Genomic DNA, 21,447 nt, shown 5'->3' on the forward strand with positions numbered 1-21,447 from the left:
CTCCTCCTCTTCTCTTCTTTGTGTTTTCTTCTTCTCCCTCTTTCTGCATTCCTCCCTCTCTTCTCTCCTTCCTCCTTCAATCCCATCTCCCTTCAGCCTGTAACGATTCTAATTCTGAAGGGTCAGAGCCTGGGGTGAAGGGGTTCAGTATAGTCCGCGGTCCTGGGATCATTATATACAGGGAATTTGGGGAAATGGGGTGGGTCCAGGGTGCAGAGCTCCTGGACTGAGGATTCACGCAGTAATCACTTCTGTCCCCTCTAGCCTCAAATGCAGCAACTGCTACATGGTATGGGGTGGGGACTTCGTGAGCCCTGGGCAGCAGGGCAGGATCAGCCACACGGACCTTATCATTGGATGCCTGGTAGACTTGGCTACTGGCTTGATGACCTTTACAGCCAATGGCAAAGAGAGCAACACCTTCTTCCAGGTGAGCCTAGCCCTCAGCAACTTAGCAACAGCACCCTCATGTCCCAGCATCCCAGGATGAGCCTTCTAGACCCATTCCAAGGCCAGGCCCCACAGAGACAGAACAAAAATAGCTCCTCTTCTGTCCTTGGGAGGCCCTAGGGAGACTGCCTAGTTGAACCTTGCATTAAATCCAGGCCTAGAATGGAGGAGACAGATTACAGCTTGACCTCGGAGAAAAGCTCTTAATCCCTCGTGGGCTGGGTGGCTCTCTCTCATCTTTCACCAATCAGAGGAATCCTAGGATGATCCCAAATCCTCAGATAGAATTTTTATTTTCTACATTTTATTATGAAAAAAATGTTTTTTTTTCTTATATTTTTGAGACAGAGTTTCACTATGCAGTTCAGGCTGGCCTTGAATTCACTTTGTAACGCAGGATGGCCTCACACTCATAGCAATCCTTCTGCCTCAGCCTTCTGAGTTCTGGGATTAGAGGCAGGTACCACCATGCCCATTTTAAAAGTGTATTTTTGAAGCATACAGTAACACCGAAGGAACTGTAACCACCACCAAAATCTACCATGGATGTTTTACTACATTGGCTTTATCATGTATTTATCCATGTAGCTATCATTTAATCCATCTAAGATGGGTTTTGTAAAACTTTATTTTAAATGGAGAAATTTCAGAAATATACAAAGATGGAATAGCATAATGAACCACCAGGTCTGCATTACACAGCTTCAACCACCCACTCACACACACTCTCCTTTCGTCTTTACGCCTACTTCCCTCCCACAGCCGCTGCAGGATTTTGGAGGAAATTGCAGGCATCATGTAGTTTCATCTCTTTTCAGTATCTTTAAAAGATAAGGATTATTTTTAAATGCATAACCATAATACACTATCACCTGAAAAAAATAAACCCAGTAATTCCTATCATTAAATATCTAGCCCATGTTCAAATTTCTCTGGTTGTCTCAAAAATGGCTTCTTACTATTTCTTTATTTGAACTAGAATCAAAGTAAAATCACATATATATATATATATATATATATATATATATTCTTTTTGTTTTCTGGAATGCTGGAGATGGAACCCAGGGCTTCACACATGCTAGGCAGTTGCTACGCTGCTGTGCTTTCTCTCCAGCCCATCGTGACATATTTTAATTGGTTGTTTCGTGCCTCCAGTCTCTTTTCTTACATTGGTTTCTCCTCCACCTCTTTTTTGCCCTTTCAAAATGTATTTATTGAAGGAAGGCTGTTTGTGCCTTCAAAGAGTGGTCGTGAGGCCTGCAAGTCGGCACCTCTGGGGAAACTGTTAAAAAAGCAAAATCTCAGGCCCCTCCCCAGACTTGCTGGATCTGAATCTGCCTCTTACTGAGATCCCAGAGAAGATTGGTGTGCACGTTAACTCCCAGAGAGAGCTGGTCTTCTTGCCCACGGTCCCTGTGGTATCCCTGTAACTTTCCTCTGTCCCCTCTATTCCTATAAACTGGAGGTTGGATCTAGAGGTGTAGTTAGATTCAGGCTTGGTTTTAGCAAGACTGTTGTAAGAAAGTGTTATTTGAGTGGGGGATTGGCAGGGTGGGTACCACGGAGAAGCTGGGGTGGGTGGGTGTTTTCTATGTGTGTATTCTATTGGAGATTGAACCCAGGGCCTTTATAAGCCACATCCCCAATCCTTTTTTTTTTTTTTTTTTTTCTTTTTTTCCCAGTCCTTTTTAATAAGGTTTTATTTTGAGACAAGGTCTCATTTTCACCAAATCCCTCAAGCTGGACTTGAACTTGCAATCCTTCTGCCTCAGCCTCCCAAGACTGCTGGTCTTTCTTGTTCTGGAAAAATGAGTATGCTAGACAGAAATAGGAAAGACACCCCTAGAGGGGGCATCATGTGCACTGAGCTGCAGCTGAGGAAGCCCGGCATTGTGGCACAAACCTGTAACCTCAGAACAATAGGAGGCCAAGGCAGGAAGACTGAAAGTTCAAGCCTGGGCAGCTTATCTACTTAATGATACCCTGTTTCAAAAGGAAAAATTTAAAAAGAGCTGGGTGTGTAGTTCAGGCCTGAGTTCCCCCAGTACCAGAGAAAACATTTCTTGGAGATTATGGGTTATTCTGTGTATGCTGGATCAGGGGCAGTAGAGCCCAAGGGTGACCTCAGAGCCATTGTGTAGCACCCAGTGTCCAAGTGTGGATCTACAGGATTGACTGTGGCATTTGAGGTTGAGTCCTGAACCCCCAGCCCATCCTCACCCTTACCTTCTTCTGCCCTGGCAGGTGGAACCCAACACAAAGCTGTTTCCTGCTGTCTTTGTCCTGCCCACCAACCAGAATGTCATCCAGTTTGAGTTGGGGAAGCAGAAGGTAACAGTGCAGGGAGGGGTGATTCCTCGGGTGGGCTGAGGTGGGAGGTGTGAGAGGATAACTCTGAAAGGGTGCAGGGTTGGGGAGGGCTGAGAATCCTGATCCATGCATGATTCTGCACCCCCAGAACATCATGCCACTGTCTGCTGCTATGTTCGTGAGTGAGCGCAAGAACCCAGCCCCGCAATGTCCACCGCGGTTGGAGGTGCAGATGCTGATGCCAGTCTCCTGGAGTCGCATGCCCAACCACTTCCTGCAGGTGGACACACGGCGCGCTGGCGAGCGGCTTGGATGGGCTGTGCAGTGCCAGGAGCCACTGACCATGATGGCATTGCACATCCCTGAGGAGAACAGGTTAGAGCCTGCCTGATGGCATCGGGACAGATGCTGTCACCCCTCTGGGGTCAGATAGAGCTCAGTGCCTTCTCATACCACAAGACCACTGCAAGAGCCCCATGTGGGGGACCATGAGTCAGCTCTGGCCTCTGAAGATAATACTCCAGGGGGCTCTAGATCCACCTTAGGAGCCCCTAGATACATCCCAGTGACACAGACTTACCTTAGGGCCCCCAGACTCACACTGCAGGGGCCCAAGCTCATCTCAGGGAGCCCAAACCCACATCAAGGAATCTAGCTGATGACTTGGGGTCAGAACACTACTTGGGGAAGCTTTAGACATGTCCCATGGAGATTTCAACCCACTCCAAGGGCCCCAGACACACCCAGGGCTACATAGTGTTCATATGGATGCCTGGAAATCTTATTCGTTTTTTGTTTTTCCTTTTTTTTTTTCGGTACCAGGGATCGAACTCATGACTGCCTGCTTGCAAGGCAGGCGCTTACGCTGCTGAGCTAAACCCCCAGCCCCATGCCTGGAAATCTTAAGGTCTCTACACATAGCCAAGGATCCAAGTAGCTCCTGACATGCCTCATTTTTTCTTTGCTCATTCACTTGACAAAGAGCTCTAGGCTCCTTCTGTGTGATCAATAGCATTCTAATCTGGTGACACAAAGCCTTTGGCACCAAGTGACATTCTAGTAATGCTCACATATAATTCATGATGCCCACATCTATTCATGGTAGCCCTAAATGCACCCATTGACCTATTCAACAAATATCTGTTGAGTATCTGTGATGTCCTTGGTCCTGTTTTAGGTGCTGGGAATGCAAAACAAAACAGGCATTAATGTTCTCCCCTGGTGGAGCTGACATTCTAGTGGCACTCAAACATAACCAGGATGCCCAGACTTGCCAGAAAGGCTTCAAACCCAATCTGGGGATCCTAGATACATCTCAAGGTCACCTGATCTTAGCCAGCTTCTCAAAAATCCCATAGTCCTAGGTCATCCTAGGGATCCCAAAGAATAGGTGGAGGTCAGCCCTTAGGGACTTGTAGGACTGATGAATACTGCTAGACAGTTCCAGAGCCCTGGGGGAGCCCTGACCCTGTGGAACACAGGGCTTTCCTGCTAAAGCAACAACTTTGACCTAGCATCTCTTTGCCTCTCTGTGGTCTGTGTCACGTCTCCCACATCCCTGCCCACTCTGTCCCTGCCTGTGCTCCTCACTTCCATCACAGGTGCATGGACATCCTGGAGCTGTCTGAGCGCCTGGACCTGCAGCGCTTCCACTCGCACACCCTCTCCCTCTACCGAGCAGTGTGCGCCCTGGGCAACAACCGTGTGGCCCATGCTCTGTGCAGCCATGTGGACCAGGCACAGCTGCTGCACACGCTGGAGGACGCACACCTGCCGGGTCCTCTACGTGCAGGCTACTACGACCTCCTCATCAGCATCCACCTCGAAAGCGCCTGCCGCACCCGCCGCTCCATGCTTTCTGAATACATCGTGCCCCTCACATCCGAGACTCGCGCCATCACACTCTTTCCACCTGGACACCACTCCGAAGATGGTCCTCGCCACTATGGCCTGCCTGGCGTTGGAGTCACCACCTCCTTGAGGCCCCCACACCATTTCTCAGCTCCTTGTTTTGTGATGGCTCTGCCAGCGGCTGGAGCAGCAGAAGCCCCGGCCCGCCTCAGCCCCGCCATCCCTCTGGAGGCCCTGCGGGACAAGGCCCTGAGAATGCTGGGAGAGGCTGTGCGAGATGGTGGGCAGCACGCACGAGACCCTGTTGGGGGCTCCGTGGAGTTCCAGTTCGTGCCCGTGCTCAAGCTTGTGTCCACCTTGCTGGTAATAGTTTTCTCCTTCCCTCTCCCATTCTTCTACAGTTGAAATAATTCCTTCATGTATATATAAAGCCCCTCCCATTTATACATGCAACTCATCCATCTACCTATTTATCCATCTACCCATCTTTCATGGGTCCTCCACTATCCATCCTTTATTCACTTTTCCTTTCACTCATTTGTCTATCTTCTGTTCATGTGTTTTTCATTTTTTTTTAGTACCGGGGATCAAACTCTCAACCTTGTGCCTGCCAGGCAGGCACTTATGCTGCTGAGCTAAATCCCCAGCCCCTATTCGTGTGTTTATTAATCTCTTTTTCCTTCTTCGCATTCTCCATCCAACCATCATTCATTCATTCATCAATTCGTCCATCCTCTATCCACCTTCTCATCTTCTCATTTATTCATTCATTCATTATATACCCTCATCTTCCCATCTACAAGTCCATCCACCTTGCTGTCCTGTTTTCTACCCACGTATCCATCCACATATCTGTTTCAATCCATTGCTCATCCATCCTTCCATTCATTCACCTATCAGTTCATCCATCATCCCCCTTAACTGTCTGTTACCGGTGTAATCACTCACAGATGCATCCATTCCTCCACTTCCATTTACCTTTCCCTCATATCTGTACTTCCCATACCTGTGTGTGAACACCTATTCTCTACCCACAGACTCACCCAGCTGTCTACACCTATCCATCCATTCTCCATTCTTTATTTCATGTACTCCTTTATTCATGTATTCTTATAACCATTCATCCATATATCTACCCAACCCTGTATGCATAAGCTCATTCATCCATCCTCCCACCTACCTTACCCATTCCCATGGCTATTTCTCATTTATCTTTTTATCTGTACTCTCATTTATTTGCTTATGCATCTGTCAAACCATCCACACACCTACTTGCCTACCTATGCATTGTTTATCCTATTATGCATCCACTCATGATATCTTCATCTCTCTATCATGATCCATTTACTCTTTCATCTCCCTTTCAAACCTCTACCATTCAGTCTACTGATTTAGCTCACCAGTCATTCTCCCTGCCTCCATCTTTCTCTCTCCTCCTCTTCTTCCCTTTCATCTACTTTCCATCTTGTTGCCCAAATATCTGTATATTAGTATCTTTATTGTACTGGCCAAAAGCTGGTGGTATGTGCTGGGAGCTCTGTGGGTCTCACTGAGGTATAGGGCGTGTCCTGTCCCAGAGTCATACGTGTTTAACCTTGGGAGAAAGGAGGGTGGATGGCAGGAAGCAGATGCCTTTCTGCCTGTGGAAGGAAGCTATCAGACAAAGCAGGAATGAATCTGACATGTGCAGAAGCAGGAGACGCAGGTAAGTGAGGGCAGGAACTGATTATGCAGACCTTATAGGTCACAGTGAAGGACTCAGACCTTGTCCTACAGGTAATGGGTGTCTTTAGCGATGAGGATGTGAAACAAATCTTGAAGATGATTGAGCCGGAAGTATTCAAAGAAGAAGAAGAGGAAGAGGAGGAGGAGGAGGGAGAGGAGGAAGAAGAAGATGAAGAGGAGAAAGAGGAAGATGAGGAGGAAGAAGCACATGAGAAAGAAGATGAAGAAAAAGAGGAAGAGGAGGCAGCAGAGGGGGAGAAGGAAGAGTTGGAGGAGGGACTGCTGCAGATGAAGCTTCCAGAGTCTGTGAAGTTACAGGTAGGTTGGTTCTTTCTGTCTCCCAGTGTCCATCCATCTGGAGGTCTAGTGGGCCACAAGTTTGGGAGTTTAGACTTTGTCCTGAGGCAGTGGGGAAGTGGAAGTCCTTAAAGCAGTGGAGCAGTGTTGGCTTGGAATGCTCTCTGTGGTTTCTGTCTGAAAGGAGACTGATTTAAGGGTCTGAGCAGAGTTGGCGGTGGCTGGACCTAAGCAGGGTCATGGAGAAGGCAGATTTACAAGGAGCTCCCCCTGGTCTCTCAGCCGTCCCTCCTCCTCTATGGCTGTCCTCCCATAGATGTGCCACCTGTTGGAGTATTTCTGTGACCAAGAGCTGCAGCACCGTGTGGAGTCCCTGGCAGCCTTTGCAGAGCGCTATGTGGACAAGCTCCAGGCCAACCAGCGGGACCGCTACAGCCTCCTCATGAAAGCCTTCACCATGAGCGCAGCTGAGACTGCAAGACGTACCCGCGAGTTCCGCTCCCCGCCCCAGGAACAGGTCCTCTGACCCCTGTCTCTAGTTAGTTGCACTGGTTAAGCCCCAGCTTCAGCCTCTCTCCTGATTGACCATGGTGGTCCTCAACCTCAAAACCAGTACTTGGCCCTTGAACAACTGATGTATTTATCTCTCCTACTGCTCTGTGAATCAGCTTGACCTTAGAGACTGACCCTGACCCCATTCAGACCGCTTTCCTAATCTCCCTGATGTTCTTCTCTAACACACACTTTGGCTCATGATCTTAGACAGGGACTTATAATGGGACCTTTGGTTCTTGATCTCAGAGTTCCTGTTCTATGGCTTCTGACCCTTGTTCAAACTGTTGACCTTCCCCTAGATCAACATGCTATTGCAATTCAAAGATGGCGCAGATGAGGAAGATTGTCCCCTCCCTGAAGAGATCCGAGCGGATCTGCAAGATTTTCATCAAGACCTGCTGGCCCACTGTGGTAAGGAGAAAGAATCATAGAGTCCTTCCTGCAAACTCTCTCTTGAGACAGCTTCTGTAGTTTCGCAAAGATTCCCTGACTAAACATCTGTGTATTGGTGCTGTATAACTGGACTGGTGAACAGATAGACAATAAGTGAAATGATGATGTTTATTTGAGTATTTGGGCAGGTGGGTGTATAGACTGACTATAGCCAAGTGAATGGATGGATATGTGAAATGATGTGTAGAAGGATGAAATAAATGGATAAGAGATGGCTAAGTTGGCTGACTGATTAGAAGGATGCATGGAAGATTTTGAGTTGGGTGGAGAGCTTGCTGGCCAAATGATGCTAAATCAGCAGGTAATCTTATTGAGATTCCCTTGTATGTAGTGATGTCTTTTTTTTTCTTTCTTTTCTTTTTTTTTTTTTTTTTTTTTTGTGGCCCTGGAGATTGAACTTTTGACTTTAGCACTGAGCTACAGCTTTAGCTCTTCTTATTTTTTATTTTGAGACACAGTCTCATTTAGTCATTAAATTGCCCAGGCTGGGTTTAAATTTGCATTCCTCTTGCCTCAGCCTCCCTGAGTGCTGGGATTACAGGCCTGTGCCACCACACTTGGCTTGTGATGAATCATTTTTCTCTGACTGACTTCCAAGATTTTCTCTTTGTCTTTGCCTTCAATTATTTAAGATGTATCTGGAAATGGAACTCTTTAAGTTTATCCTACTTGGAGTTTGAATTTCTTAAATGTGAACATTAATATTTTCATTAAGGCTAGAAAGTTTTGCATAAATGTTCAAATATTTTTGACCCCCTTGTCTCCTCTCCTTCTGGAACTCATTCTAAAGATTGTGGTTGCTTGATGATACTCTTTGGGGCTGTGTGGCTCCCCTTCTTCATCATTCTTTTATCTTTCATTTCTTCAGACTCCAGAATCTCTATGTCTTCCCTTCAAGTTCTGCTTTTCTCTCCTGCCAGCCCAAATTGCTACCAAACCTCTCATAATATGTTGTGTTTTTCTTTTTCATAGTTAAAAGTTAAAAGATGCATAACTGTGCAATTATTCAACCTGGTTCTTTAAAAATGTTATTTATAGGTGGGGATTTAGCTCAGCAGTATAAGCACCTGCCTGGCAAGTTCAAGGTCATGAGTTCCATCCCCAGTACCAAAAAAAAAAAAAAAATGTTATTTACTTTATTAATAATTTTTACAGGATGTGTCACTGCTATAATAATTTTCTTTAACTCTTCAGAATTTTTGTTTTAGTTCTTTGAACATATTTACAATAGCTTAAAAGGCAAATGTTTCACAGACTGAATAAATGAACAAAATATAAACATACAAAGAAATAAATGGAGGCATTAGGACCACTGTGAGTTTGAAGCCAGCCTGGGTTAAATAGTGAATTCAAGGCCAGCCTGAACCAAACAGTGAGACCATGTCTCAAAAAACCAAAAGACAACTGGGTGTGGTGGTGCACACCTGTAATCCCAGCACCTGGGTGCCTGAGGCAGGAGGATCATTGCAGGTTTAAAGCCAGCCTGAGCTCCATAGTGAGTTCAAGACAGTCTGGACTACAGAATAGGACTCTGTCTCAAAAACGAAACCAAAGGTGGGTGGGGGAGAGAGAGAAGGAACCGGAAAATTTCACGAATGTGCGTGTGAATGAGGAATGAGTGAAATAAATGATCGAGCAGGTGAATACGCAAGCACATAAGCGACATTCCCTCCTTCCTTAACCACCAGGAATTCAGCTGGAAGGTGAGGAGGAGGAACCAGAAGAAGAGACCACTCTGGGCAGCCGCCTGATGAGTCTGTTGGAGAAGGTGCGGCTGGTAAAGAAGAAGGAGGAGAAGCCAGAGGAGGAGACACCTGCAGAGGAGCCCAAGCCCCGTGAGGACTGAGGACAATGGGGACAAGAAAAGGAGTGATGGGTGGCTCTGCCTGGGGAGCTTGGTCTCCAAGAAGGCTTTGAGAAGGAACAAGAGGGCGATGGAAAAGCAGGGCTGAGGGGGTGGAGCTGGGGAGGAGGAGGAGGCTGCCAGAGGTGTGGCCCCAATTCCAGGATGCACTTCCAGCCCACAGTGGTGGCCGCTCCTTTACCACTGCAGCCTCCAGGCCCCAGGCTTTTATTTTTCTTTTGTCTTGTGATGAGACAGTTACCATGTTGAAGGGTTCCAAAAGCAAGTGTCAACCAAGGTGTCACTGTGCAAACATACTGTACTAGCTTCATATCATAAGGACACAGTGCCTGGGTGTAGATTTTATCTTGTAACATTCAAGATCAGTTATTGGGCCAGCTCTGGGTCAGTCACTTTTAATAAGGCTGAGAAACACAGCAATGGAAAAGTCAAAGCCCTTGCTTTCCAGGAGATTAACATACTATACCAAACATATGCTGGGTGTGATGGTGCATATCTGAACTCCTAGCACTTGGGAGGCTGAGGCAGAAGGCTCTAGACATTGAGACTAGCCCGGGCTACATGGCAAGAACCTCTATCAAACAAACAAATAAATAAAGAGAAAGAATAGTGTATCAAATACATATATGGATACACAAATGTCAGGTGGTCGTCGGTGCTAAAAGAAAAAATAAAATCTGAGAGGGATGGGAGAGAGATGAGGACAGAAGGGCCAGAATGAAGGATCAAGGTGTGCAAAGATCTGGGAGAGGAAGGGTGGTACAAAAGTGCCAACACTCTGAAGCCAGCATGGCAGGGACCATGGCAGCATGGTTAAGTGGGCAAGTGATGAGAGATAAAGGCAGGGAAGTGACAGCCAGACCCCAGAGGGCCGTGGAAACAGGGCAACAGAGGAGAATCTGCCAGAATCCAAGAGCCCTTGGTAGGAGGATAATGGGAGTGGTTGGTAACCAAGAGGCTTGTGAGAAGAGGGGCCTTTTCACATCATTCTGGCTGTGTTCTGACCTTGTGTCCCTTTCTCAGGGTCCCTGCAGGAACTGGTGTCCCAAATGGTGGTTCGCTGGGCCCAGGAAGATTTTGTGCAGAGCCCGGAGCTGGTTCGGGCCATGTTTAGCCTCCTGCACCGGCAATATGATGGGCTCGGTGAGCTGCTGCGTGCCCTGCCGAGGGCATATACCATCTCACCATCCTCTGTGGATGACACCATGAGCCTGCTCGAGTGCCTGGGCCAGATCCGCTCACTGCTCATTGTGCAGATGGGCCCTCAGGAGGAGAACCTCATGATCCAGAGCATCGGGTGAGGCCCCCTCCTTTGTCGGGCATGTCCCTCAGAGGCAGGCAAGTGTTTGCTACCTGCCAGCACCCTGTATAATGTCCTCTGAATATGATAAAATCCCCTTCTCCTAATGTCTGGCCCATCATGAGGATACAGCAGGACATATCCAAGGTAAACCCTTCCCAGAACAGGTCCCTGTCCTTCATGCCTTGTCCCCTCTTCCTAGAGTACCCCTTCCTTCCTGCTTCATCTGCCCCTGGGAAACAGCTCCTACTTACATATGACATTTGACATGAGGTTTCCCATTCCGAGCTTCTATATCCTCATTTGTAAATAGGAAAGAGCCATGCCTACCCAGCAGAATGGTGGTGTGGCTTTGGTGAGCTCATGCCAGTCATCATCACCATCACCACCACCATCATCATCATCATGGTGATCTCCCAGCTCTCTGGAAGCAGAGGCAGGAGGAGCACAGATTTAAGGCCAGCTTGAACTAGAATGAGATCCTGTCTTAACAAAACAAAACAAAACCAAGGAAAACAGAAATGAATGAAAAAATGAGTGATCTAAAATATAGTCATCGTGGTATTAAGCACTTAAATGTTAAATGTGTCTCCTTCATTCACTCAGGAGACACTTCTTAAGCACCTGCTGTGTGCCAGATCTCTGTAACACTCGGCGACATGAGAGATCTCTGTCCTCGGAGAGTTGCCTCAGGTTGAGGCTTCAGTTTCCTTACCTGTGAAACTAGGGTCCCCCAGAGCAGATGTGGGGATGAATGAGTTCAAGTCTGTAAAGGGAAAGGTGCAGGGTGCAGAGTAAGAGACCAATCAGGCATGATGACACATGCCTGGCTAAACCCAGCACTCTGGGAGGATGAGGCAGGAGGATCAGAAGTTTGACCCTAGCCTGGGCAACTTATCGAGACTCAGTCTCACAATTAAAAAATAAAAAGAGGCCCAATATCTGTAAAATAAATAAATAAATAAATAAAGCTGTTATAGTGAAGGTGGCATTGGCTGGATGGTGGCACCGCTGGATGTGGGCAACCTTTCCTGTGGTGACCTCACAGACATTCTTTGTCCACAGGAACATCATGAACAACAAGGTCTTCTACCAACACCCGAACCTAATGAGGGCACTGGGCATGCACGAGACAGTCATGGAGGTCATGGTGAACGTCCTTGGGGGCGGTGAATCCAAGGTGAGGCTGCTAGCTGGGCTGGGAACTGGGGAAAGGGACCTCAGAGTGTGGGCACTGACCACCAGCCCACCCTGCCATCCCAGGAGATCCGCTTCCCCAAGATGGTGACAAGCTGCTGCCGCTTCCTCTGCTACTTCTGCCGGATCAGCCGGCAGAACCAGCGCTCCATGTTTGACCACCTGAGCTACCTGCTGGAAAACAGTGGCATCGGCCTGGGTGAGAAAGCTTGAGCTCAAGGGATGCTCCCGGCTTCTGCCAGTCCGTCCCGCCGGCTCACTCATTCATTCAGCCATTCAACAAATGCTCAGTCTCAGCCCATCATGGTGTGGCTGGGTGACGAGTAGCACTGGGCATAGTAATGAGCCAGACAGCCGTGCCTGGCTTTCACTGGACTCACAGTATGGTGAAGAAGACAGCCCAGTTTCAGATAGTGACAGGCCCGCAATGGTGAGACCTGGGATAGAGGAAACATAGACCAGACAGGAGGGAAAGCAAAAGTAGTGGGCAGGATGGGCTTCCTGTAGGCCACACACTCAGGAGCGAGACAGGCAGCTGCACACCTTGGAAGAGCGTCCTCACCCGCTTCTCCCACCACAGGCATGCAGGGCTCCACGCCCCTGGATGTGGCTGCTGCCTCTGTCATCGACAACAATGAGCTGGCCTTGGCGCTGCAGGAGCAGGACCTGGAGAAGGTGTGGAGGAGAGGCCTGGCCCTGCCTGGCTGCGGGGACCCTACTGACTTTGAGCCCCTAATGAGAGGGCGATTCTGAGCTGAACCAGCGGGGAATAATTTGCAGGGAGATAACAATACCCAGGAGCTCGTTCATGAGGTGCTGTAGGGTGAGCACATCCATGCCCTGTGCTCCCGACTGGGTGGTCCCCTCCGCCATGGCTTCTCTACAGCAAGGACATGTGTGGTTCTGGAGTGCTGCACTTAGGGTCAGCTCGCTTGCTGGGTAGCCTTGGATAAGCATCAGCCTCTCCAGACCTCGTAACCTCGGCTCCATGATGAACAGTCTTAGAAACAGCTTCATGCATTTGTGAAACAGTACTCAACAATGGCTGGTTGCTATCATATAATTAATCACTTAATAACTATTTATTATGCACACATATGTCAGGACCTGTCCAAGGCAGTAGTAGTGCCACAGTCAAAAAACCCTGTCCTCACGTAGCTGACATTCTCATTTGAAGAATGAATAACAAGAGGAATGAATAACACACCAACTGATAGCCAGTAATGGTGTTAAGGGGGAAAATAAGTGAGGAAGGAGAAAAATATCAAGTGTCAGGACGGGCTCTGAGTTAGATAAGGGTGATCAGAGAAAGCCCCATTGAGAAAGAGACATTGAGCAAGGCTCAGGAAGTGAGGGTGGATAGAACCTAGGGGAGGAGCAGCCATCGCAAAGGTCCAGAGGCAGGAGTCAACCTTGGGAGTCTGAGCAGAAACCAAGGCAGTGGGAGCAGAGATAGTGAGATGAGTGGCTGTAGAAGGTAGAGAAATGATCGGTCATAAGGGATCGTAAGAGCCACATGGGGGACTCTGGCTTTTGTCCTGAGTGAGAGAGAGCTGTATCATCTGAGCAGAGGATGTGACCTGACTCGGGTATTCCACAAGTGGGCGTGGAGCAGACTGAGGGTAGCAGGGAGCCCCTGGAAGGGGCTGCTGCCATGGTCCTGGTAGAGATGACTGTGCAGAGGACCAGGGTTATTTGCTGAGGGTTCAGAGATGAACAGAGCCCAGAGGCTCCAGGGATGGACAGAGGCCTGAGACTTGGGCAAAAAGGGCTGTGGGTCTGGCCTCAGGCTAAGCCCCCTCCTGTCCCTAGGTCGTCTCCTACCTGGCAGGCTGTGGCCTCCAAAGCTGCTCCATGCTGCTGGCCAAAGGGTACCCCGACATTGGCTGGAACCCCTGCGGCGGTGAGCGCTACCTGGATTTCCTGCGCTTCGCTGTCTTCGTCAATGGTAAGGCAGGGCAGGACATGTAGGCTCACTGTCCAAACCTTCCTTGAGTTTGACCATCTAGTCCCTGAGCCTCAGGCCTGCCCTGGTCAGGGATCCCCTCAAATGAGGCTGAGGCAGGGGGCTGGGGGCTAACAACCTTGTCCCTAGAAGTGTTTGGTGTTAGGGGGGCTGGGGATTTAGCTCTGCAGCATAAGCACCTGCCTTGTAAAGCAGGCAGTCGTGAGTTCAATCCCCGGTACCGATAAAAAGGAAAAAGACAAAAACAAAAAAACAAAAACCCCAGAGTGTTTGGTGTTTGGGTTGCATGGTGTCCTGAGGCTCATGAGACCTCCTGACCTCCTGGGGGGGCGGGGGCCAGGCGAGAGTGTGGAGGAAAACGCCAATGTGGTAGTGCGGCTGCTCATCCGCAAGCCTGAGTGCTTCGGGCCGGCCCTGCGGGGTGAGGGAGGCTCAGGATTGCTGGCTGCTATCGAAGAGGCTATCCGCATCTCTGAAGACCCCGCACGGGATGGTCCAGGTGTCCGCAGGGACCGGCGGCGTGAGCAGTGAGTTTCCTGGCTCCTGCCCTCTAGCACACCCTGTCCTCCCCTTGCCCCTTGGTGCCTCCCCACAACATCCTGCTCCCCTGCAGCTTTGGTGAGGAGGCCCCTGAGGAAAACCGAGTGCACTTGGGACATGCCATCATGTCCTTCTATGCGGCCTTGATTGACCTGCTGGGACGCTGTGCTCCAGAGATGCACGTGAGATGGGAAGGCCAGGGTGGGCAGGAGGGAGGGCATGGGTGGCTAGTCTTGACCTCTTTATGTGGGTGTTGGGTGACATTGGTTGGCTCTCACCATGAGGGTCCTGGGCTGGGCATTGCTGGAGAAACTATGGTGATCAACATAGCCACAGGTGCTGATCCCAAGGAGCTCCCAGTCCAGTGCGAGAGGCAGACAGTGACAGCCCAGAGTGGCCGGGGTGGAGATGAAGGAGGCTCACATGGAGGGGTCAGGGGTAGAACTCTAGAGTTATTTCCACTATGCCCACGAGAGTGTCAGGAAGGGATGCAGTGGAGCAAACTCAAAATGCAGCACAGGTGTCTGATGACATGCCCATCCCTAACTGCCACCCTCAGCTAATCCAAGCCGGCAAGGGTGAGGCCCTGCGGATCCGGGCCATCCTCCGATCCCTTGTGCCCTTGGATGACCTTGTGGGCATCATCAGCCTCCCACTGCAGATCCCTACCCTGGGCAAAGGTATGAGATGGCTAGACTTGGCATGGGAGTGATGCTGGGAAGGGAGCCAGTGGGTCCCAAGGACATCCCTGACCTGTGTCCTTCTTCCCTGTAGATGGGGCTCTGATACAACCAAAAATGTCAGCCTCTTTTGTGCCGGACCACAAGGCATCCATGGTGCTCTTCCTGGACCGTGTCTATGGCATCGAGAACCAGGACTTCCTGTTACACGTGCTGGATGTAGGCTTCCTTCCTGACATGAGGGCAGCAGCCTCGCTGGACACGGTGAGCGGCTCTGCTGCCTTAGCCACCCTTCCTGCCTCCACAGAACATACAAGATGGAGCCTGAGATAGCAACAGCAGCACTTTTATTTGCCCTGGGACTGTGAATATAGCATAATTCCACCACCTTGCACCATCAAGTTAGGGAGGAAAAAATCCGAACAGAAGAGACTTATGTTCTAATGGAGGAATCTCCAACTTCCAGTTATAAAAACAATCATTCTAGCCAGGCATGGTGGCACTCCTAGCACTGGGAGAAGTGGAGGCAGGATTATCATAAGTTCAAACTAGCCTAGGCAATTTAGTGAGACCCTGTTTCAAAATACAAACTAAGAAAAGGGCCAGGATGTAGCTCAGTGCAAAGGCCATGGGTTCAGTCCCTAGTACTGCACCCCACCCCTAACCAATGTCAGTTATGGCAGCACCATGGACTCACAAAGAGTTATGTACAAAAGTAACAACAGAAGATGCCTAGACCAGAGAAGATGAGCATGAGATAGGACTATTGATCTAGCAAAATGGAAATGATGGTGACCTTGAAAAATAGTCTCATCGAGGTGACAGGGCCAAAGCCTCTGGCAGGGGTGCAAGAGAGCTTGGAGGGGAAGCTGGAGACAGGGAAAGATGATTGATGATTTCTTTGCAAGTTGCTGGCTGGGGAGGAACAGGAAAGGATGACTGCTGAAGAGGTGAGCAAGAAAAGGAACGCGGGAACTTGAACCTATAACCCATCTATAGGAAATGTAGAGTGCAGAGAACAAGTTAACTGACACTACAAGAAGGTATTGAACCAAAGCCAAAATGTAGAAAATTCCACTGGACAAATGGCCCCGTTTCTCCAGGAAATAAATACCATTTAAAAGAGGAGGAAAGGAAATGATTATAGATAAAAAGCCTAAAACATCTGTCCACTAAGAGCAGTGAGTGGACCCTCCCAAGGACCTGATCCAAACAGGCCCAACTAAATAGAAAGCAATTTTTTTTTATTAATTTATTTTTTGTCTTTTTCGTTTTTATCGGTACCAGGGATCGAACTCACGACTGCCTGCTTGCAAAGCAGGCACTTATGCCGCTGAGCTAAATCCCCAGCCCCTAGAAAGCAATTTTTGAGGCAGTTGGAGGAAGTTGATCATGAAGATGAAGTGGTTAATTCTGTCACATGATGATAGCAACAAAGGCTGTCAAACAGAAGTGTTTGTTGGAATGGAGAGACACAGTTAAGTGTCTATGAGTAAAAGGGCGTATGGCTGGGGCTTGCATGAAACTACTACAGAAAACAAGGCCAGACTATACTACAAAGCAAGATCCTGTCTCAAAAAACAATTCAACAAACAAAATCCTACAGGAAAAAGGACAAGGGTTGGAGAAGAAATAAGCAGGCAAAATGTCTACTTCTGTAGAACAGACATGTTTGGGTAGTGGGCTCGTTAATCAGGATTTTTTTGTGTGTGGAGTATTGAACTCAGAACCTTGCGATTGCCACGCGGGCACTGATTCATTCATCAGTTTGACTCACGTGCATGTTTGAAATTTTGTAGTCTAGAATAATAAAGACAGCAGGTTAGAGATGGGAAAGGCGCAGCACTTGGGGGAATGATCAGAAGGCTGGTCCTTTACATAGAGTTGTCCAAGACGGGCGTCAAAACAACTTCAGGGGTGTGCATCCGGCCTGAGGTCCCCACCCTGTGTCCCAGGCCACTTTCAGCACCACAGAGATGGCGCTGGCGCTAAACCGCTACCTGTGCCTGGCGGTGCTACCACTCATCACCAAGTGTGCGCCACTCTTTGCGGGTACTGAGCACCGTGCCATCATGGTGGACTCCATGCTTCACACCGTTTACCGCCTGTCCCGCGGCCGCTCGCTCACTAAGGCACAAAGAGACGTCATCGAGGACTGCCTCATGGCGCTGTGCAGGTCGGCGGGACTCGAGCGGGGTTACACGGTGGGCCGGGCTCGGGCGGGCTGAGCTGTTGGTGGGCGGGGTTACACGGTGGGCGGGGTCTCCGGCTGGACTGGCCTCCAGGTGAGATCCGTGGCCCTTTGCATGTCCGTGCAGGTACATCCGCCCATCCATGCTGCAACACCTGCTGCGGCGTCTGGTGTTCGATGTGCCCATCCTGAATGAGTTCGCCAAGATGCCGCTGAAGGTGAGGGCAAGGCTCACTCGCATGCACCCTCCACTGTCCTGGACTGCCTTGGACTAGGGCGCTTGGAGGTATCAGCATCGCCCACCCTAGCTAATCAGCTCGTGCGGGAGAGCCATGTCCTCACGGAAACCAATTAGCGTCCTCATTTGCATGCCAGAACTCCCAGGACATTCCGCTTTCTTTCATTGGTGCTTCTAACATTTCTTAATTAGCTCTTAATTTGCCTAACCAAATGAGCCAGCCCCTGCCTCAATTAGCATATATTTATATGGGGCACAGCACTTTCCATAATTAGCATTTTATTTGCATGCCCAGACCACCAGCTTTCCACTATTCAAATGAGTGCGTTTATTTGAATAAACAGTACCACAGCTATTCTGAATATTTGCACACTGTCTCTCCGGTTTTTTCATTTGCACGCTGGTTTGCATAAGGAGATACCCCCAACTCGGAGATGTTGGCTATTTTGCATATACCTAAATTAGCCACTACCTTGTCTGCATATTGGATAGTAGAGGCTGTCTTCTCAATTATCATATATTTGCATGAGTTGTTGCCTGTGTTTCTATTTGGTACGCTAATTTGCATAAGCACAGATCACTCTATCCATATGCCTATGTGTACTCCACTCTACTTGTGGATTATTAGCAAGCTTATTTCTGTAAGATGACAGACAAATCTAGCTCAAGTTTAATGCCTATCCTGGCTCTAAAATGAGAACACTAACTTTACCTAACACACTGTCCAGGGCCATTTTCCAGTAAATATACCATCCTTTCCTTTATTAGCATATCATTTGCATAGTCCACACCTTCGTAATTCAAGCACTGCCTCCATCTGCTTATGCCTATCTCTGTGTGTACCTTCTTGCTCCCACCCAGCTCCTCACCAACCATTATGAGCGCTGCTGGAAGTACTACTGCCTCCCCACCGGCTGGGCCAACTTTGGCGTCACCTCGGAAGAAGAGCTACACCTCACACGCAAACTCTTCTGGGGCATTTTTGAATCTCTGGCACATAAGGTCTGGCCACCCAGGGGACCCCAAAGAGGCCTGTGTAGAAGACCTTAGGGACTTAGATGACATCCCCAAATTGGAGGGGTTCCATGAAAGAAGCAGCTCTGCATGGCCTCTAGCCTGAGGACTTGGAGAGGGTAATATGGAAGTGGTTTGGGGGTAAGGTTGGGCCTGAAGTTTTGTTTCAAGGAGGACCATAAGGAGAGTTGATGATTAGTGTGAATTAGGGGTCCTCAGCCTCCAGGGTTGGAAGGCTCAGCAAGGCCTGATGTGACCCCCCCGCAACTCCTGCCCTTGGTATTCCCAGAAATATGACCAGGAGCTGTACCGCATGGCCATGCCCTGCCTGTGTGCCATCGCAGGGGCTCTGCCTCCCGACTATGTGGATGCGTCCTACTCTTCCAAGGCAGAGAAGAAGGCCACAGTGGACGCTGAAGGCAACTTTGATCCCCGACCTGTGGAGACCCTCAAGTGAGACCCTGGGATGGCAGAAGGTGGGGTTTGAGGTGGACAAGAGGATCTCAGAGGTGGCAGGAGACCCGATCCCAATATGTGCTGGCCTCATCCCCTCCAACAGCGTGATCATCCCAGAGAAGCTCGACTCCTTCATTAACAAGTTTGCAGAGTACACGCATGAGAAGTGGGCCTTTGACAAGGTTAGCATCAGGGTTCCTGTTCCAGGAGCCCCCATCTCTGCTGGCCTTCCTCAGGATCCAAGCTGTCCTCCAGACCCAATTTTCCCTGAGCCACCCCACTTCCTGAGATCCCCTGGTTTCCTTAGAGTGCTTGGCATCTCCAAGGTCCTTCCTGTCTGTGCCATCACTGCTGCCTCCCATCCACCCATAGATCCAAAACAACTGGTCCTATGGAGACAACATAGATGAGGAACTGAAGACCCACCCCATGCTGAGGCCCTACAAGACTTTTTCAGAGAAGGTAAGCAAGCCTTGGGGACTATATTGGGGATCAAAATTAAATCTCCAAATTTGGGGGTTCAGGGAAGAATAAAGCAGCTTCAAAGTTTGTATCTAGGTGGATCAGTGGTTAGGGCTCCCCATCCACAGACTTTGCCTTCTCTCAAACTGAGTTGCTTCCCCTGGGATTCCTTATGTCCCTTATCTCAGGAAGAATCAGAGTAAGTTTTGATTTCTCGAGCATAAGGCTCTGAGACTCAGGTGAAATGGGGTGATGACATTGTATTTGGGATGCTCTGTTACACAGCAGGTGAGAGACCTGGGTTTGAATCCAAACTGAACCGCTTCCTAGCCACATAGTCAAGAATTTTCCTTTCATGGCACTTGGGAGGAGACAGAGGGCCTGCACTATACGAGTGCCTTCCTCTACTTCCCCCTCATCCGGTTCCACCAACTCTGCTCCCTCTTGTCCACTTCAGGACAAGGAGATTTATCGCTGGCCCATCAAGGAGTCCTTGAAGGCCATGATTGCTTGGGAATGGACTATAGAGAAGGCCAGGGAGGGCGAGGAGGAAAAGACGGAGAAGAAGAAGACACGGAAGATATCCCAGACTGCCCAGGTGAGACCATGAGGGCTGGTTAAGGGGGAACTAGGGAGAGGAGAAGGATCAAGAGGTAGAGGTGGGAGTCAGATGGGAGAAGGCCAGGAGAGATTCATCGAAATCTGAGGGGACATGGGGCTGGGGATTTAGCTCAGAGGCATAAGCACCTGCCTTGCAAGCAGGCGGTGGTGAGTTCGATCCCCAGTACCGATAAAAAGAGAAAAAGAAAAAAAATGAAAAAAAAAAAAAATCTGAGGGGCCTGGGAAAGGAGCTGCAGCAGTCTGAAGAATCAAGGGCAAAGGAGAGGAGGGGGTGGCTTAGAGACAGGAGGGGAATCAGGAATGCACACCTAGGGTTCTAGTTACTCAGGAGGCTGAGGCAGGAGGATCACTTCAGCAAAGGAGTTCCAGACAGTAGGGGACACGGAGGAAATGGCTAGGCGCAGGGCAGAGGCTATGCTGGGCTTCCTGGCAGCCCATGAGGCCCCCATCTCCCTCTTGCCCCCTCAGACCTACGATCCGAGAGAAGGCTACAACCCCCAGCCGCCTGACCTCAGCGGAGTTACCCTATCCCGGGAGCTTCAGGCGAGCCCTCTAATCTTTCATTTGGGGCGGATCGGGGCGCCTGTGGATGGAGGGCGTCCTCTGAATCTGGTCCTTAACTCTGCAACCACTCGCAGGCCATGGCGGAACAACTGGCAGAAAATTACCACAACACGTGGGGGCGGAAGAAGAAGCAAGAGCTGGAGGCCAAGGGTGAGGGCGCACACACAGCCCAGCTCTCCACTGCAGTCCCAGCTCCTGGGCCCTGAGGGCCTAAGTCAGAGTCACCCCGGTTCCATGGGGTGACTTTTGAACAACTGCCTCACCCCTCCTTTTAATAACTGTTTGCCAGTCCTGAGCGAGTTGGACGACAGTGTTTCTGTCATTATTATCTCGGTCACCGTGCACACTCTCAACTGCAGAAGCGCCTGGGGTCTCCCCTTGCCCTGATTTCTGGTCTTGGCCTCCCTAGGCGGTGGGTCCCATCCCCTGCTGGTCCCCTACGATACGCTCACGGCCAAGGAGAAGGCACGAGATCGGGAGAAAGCCCAAGAACTGCTCAAGTTCCTGCAGATGAACGGCTACGCGGTCACCAGGCACGAGCCGAGCCCCACCGGAGAGCTGCCGGAAGCCACCGGCAAAAGCCGGAAGAGGCCGGGCCAGAGGGGCGGGGCCTAAAGGGGATGGGCAGGCGGGCGTGGTCTGGGCAGAGGCGGGGTCAGAAGGGCCGCTAAACGGGGGCTAAGGTCCACCGAAGACTTGGGAGAAGGCAGAG

General features: G+C 49.7%; 1 protein-coding gene across 7 annotated transcripts in view; it reads left to right on the forward strand.

Moving 5' to 3' along the window:
• Positions 1-21,447, forward strand: part of Ryr1 (ryanodine receptor 1) — a 118,308-nt gene that overhangs the window by 33,590 nt on the left and 63,271 nt on the right. For all 7 annotated transcript variants that reach the window (XM_063252698.1, XM_063252700.1, XM_063252699.1 and 4 more), the window contains exons 31-57: positions 265-430; positions 2,695-2,781; positions 2,909-3,135; positions 4,362-4,974; positions 6,388-6,654; positions 6,950-7,150; positions 7,488-7,599; positions 9,330-9,476; positions 10,529-10,802; positions 11,871-11,985; positions 12,069-12,201; positions 12,583-12,677; positions 13,815-13,950; positions 14,309-14,495; positions 14,582-14,690; positions 15,068-15,188; positions 15,283-15,452; positions 17,144-17,364; positions 17,507-17,597; positions 18,479-18,619; positions 18,921-19,084; positions 19,191-19,269; positions 19,460-19,549; positions 20,007-20,147; positions 20,640-20,714; positions 20,810-20,885; positions 21,145-21,268. In XM_063252698.1, the coding sequence (XP_063108768.1) occupies positions 265-430; positions 2,695-2,781; positions 2,909-3,135; positions 4,362-4,974; positions 6,388-6,654; positions 6,950-7,150; positions 7,488-7,599; positions 9,330-9,476; positions 10,529-10,802; positions 11,871-11,985; positions 12,069-12,201; positions 12,583-12,677; positions 13,815-13,950; positions 14,309-14,495; positions 14,582-14,690; positions 15,068-15,188; positions 15,283-15,452; positions 17,144-17,364; positions 17,507-17,597; positions 18,479-18,619; positions 18,921-19,084; positions 19,191-19,269; positions 19,460-19,549; positions 20,007-20,147; positions 20,640-20,714; positions 20,810-20,885; positions 21,145-21,268 (4,362 nt within the window). The remainder of the gene's footprint in view (positions 1-264; positions 431-2,694; positions 2,782-2,908; positions 3,136-4,361; positions 4,975-6,387; positions 6,655-6,949; positions 7,151-7,487; positions 7,600-9,329; positions 9,477-10,528; positions 10,803-11,870; positions 11,986-12,068; positions 12,202-12,582; positions 12,678-13,814; positions 13,951-14,308; positions 14,496-14,581; positions 14,691-15,067; positions 15,189-15,282; positions 15,453-17,143; positions 17,365-17,506; positions 17,598-18,478; positions 18,620-18,920; positions 19,085-19,190; positions 19,270-19,459; positions 19,550-20,006; positions 20,148-20,639; positions 20,715-20,809; positions 20,886-21,144; positions 21,269-21,447) is intronic.

The sequence above is a fragment of the Cavia porcellus genome, unplaced genomic scaffold (genome assembly GCF_034190915.1).
Source record: "Cavia porcellus strain 051 isolate PalLab524CR breed Dunkin Hartley unplaced genomic scaffold, mCavPor4.1 scaffold_7, whole genome shotgun sequence".
NCBI lineage: Eukaryota > Metazoa > Chordata > Mammalia > Rodentia > Caviidae > Cavia > Cavia porcellus.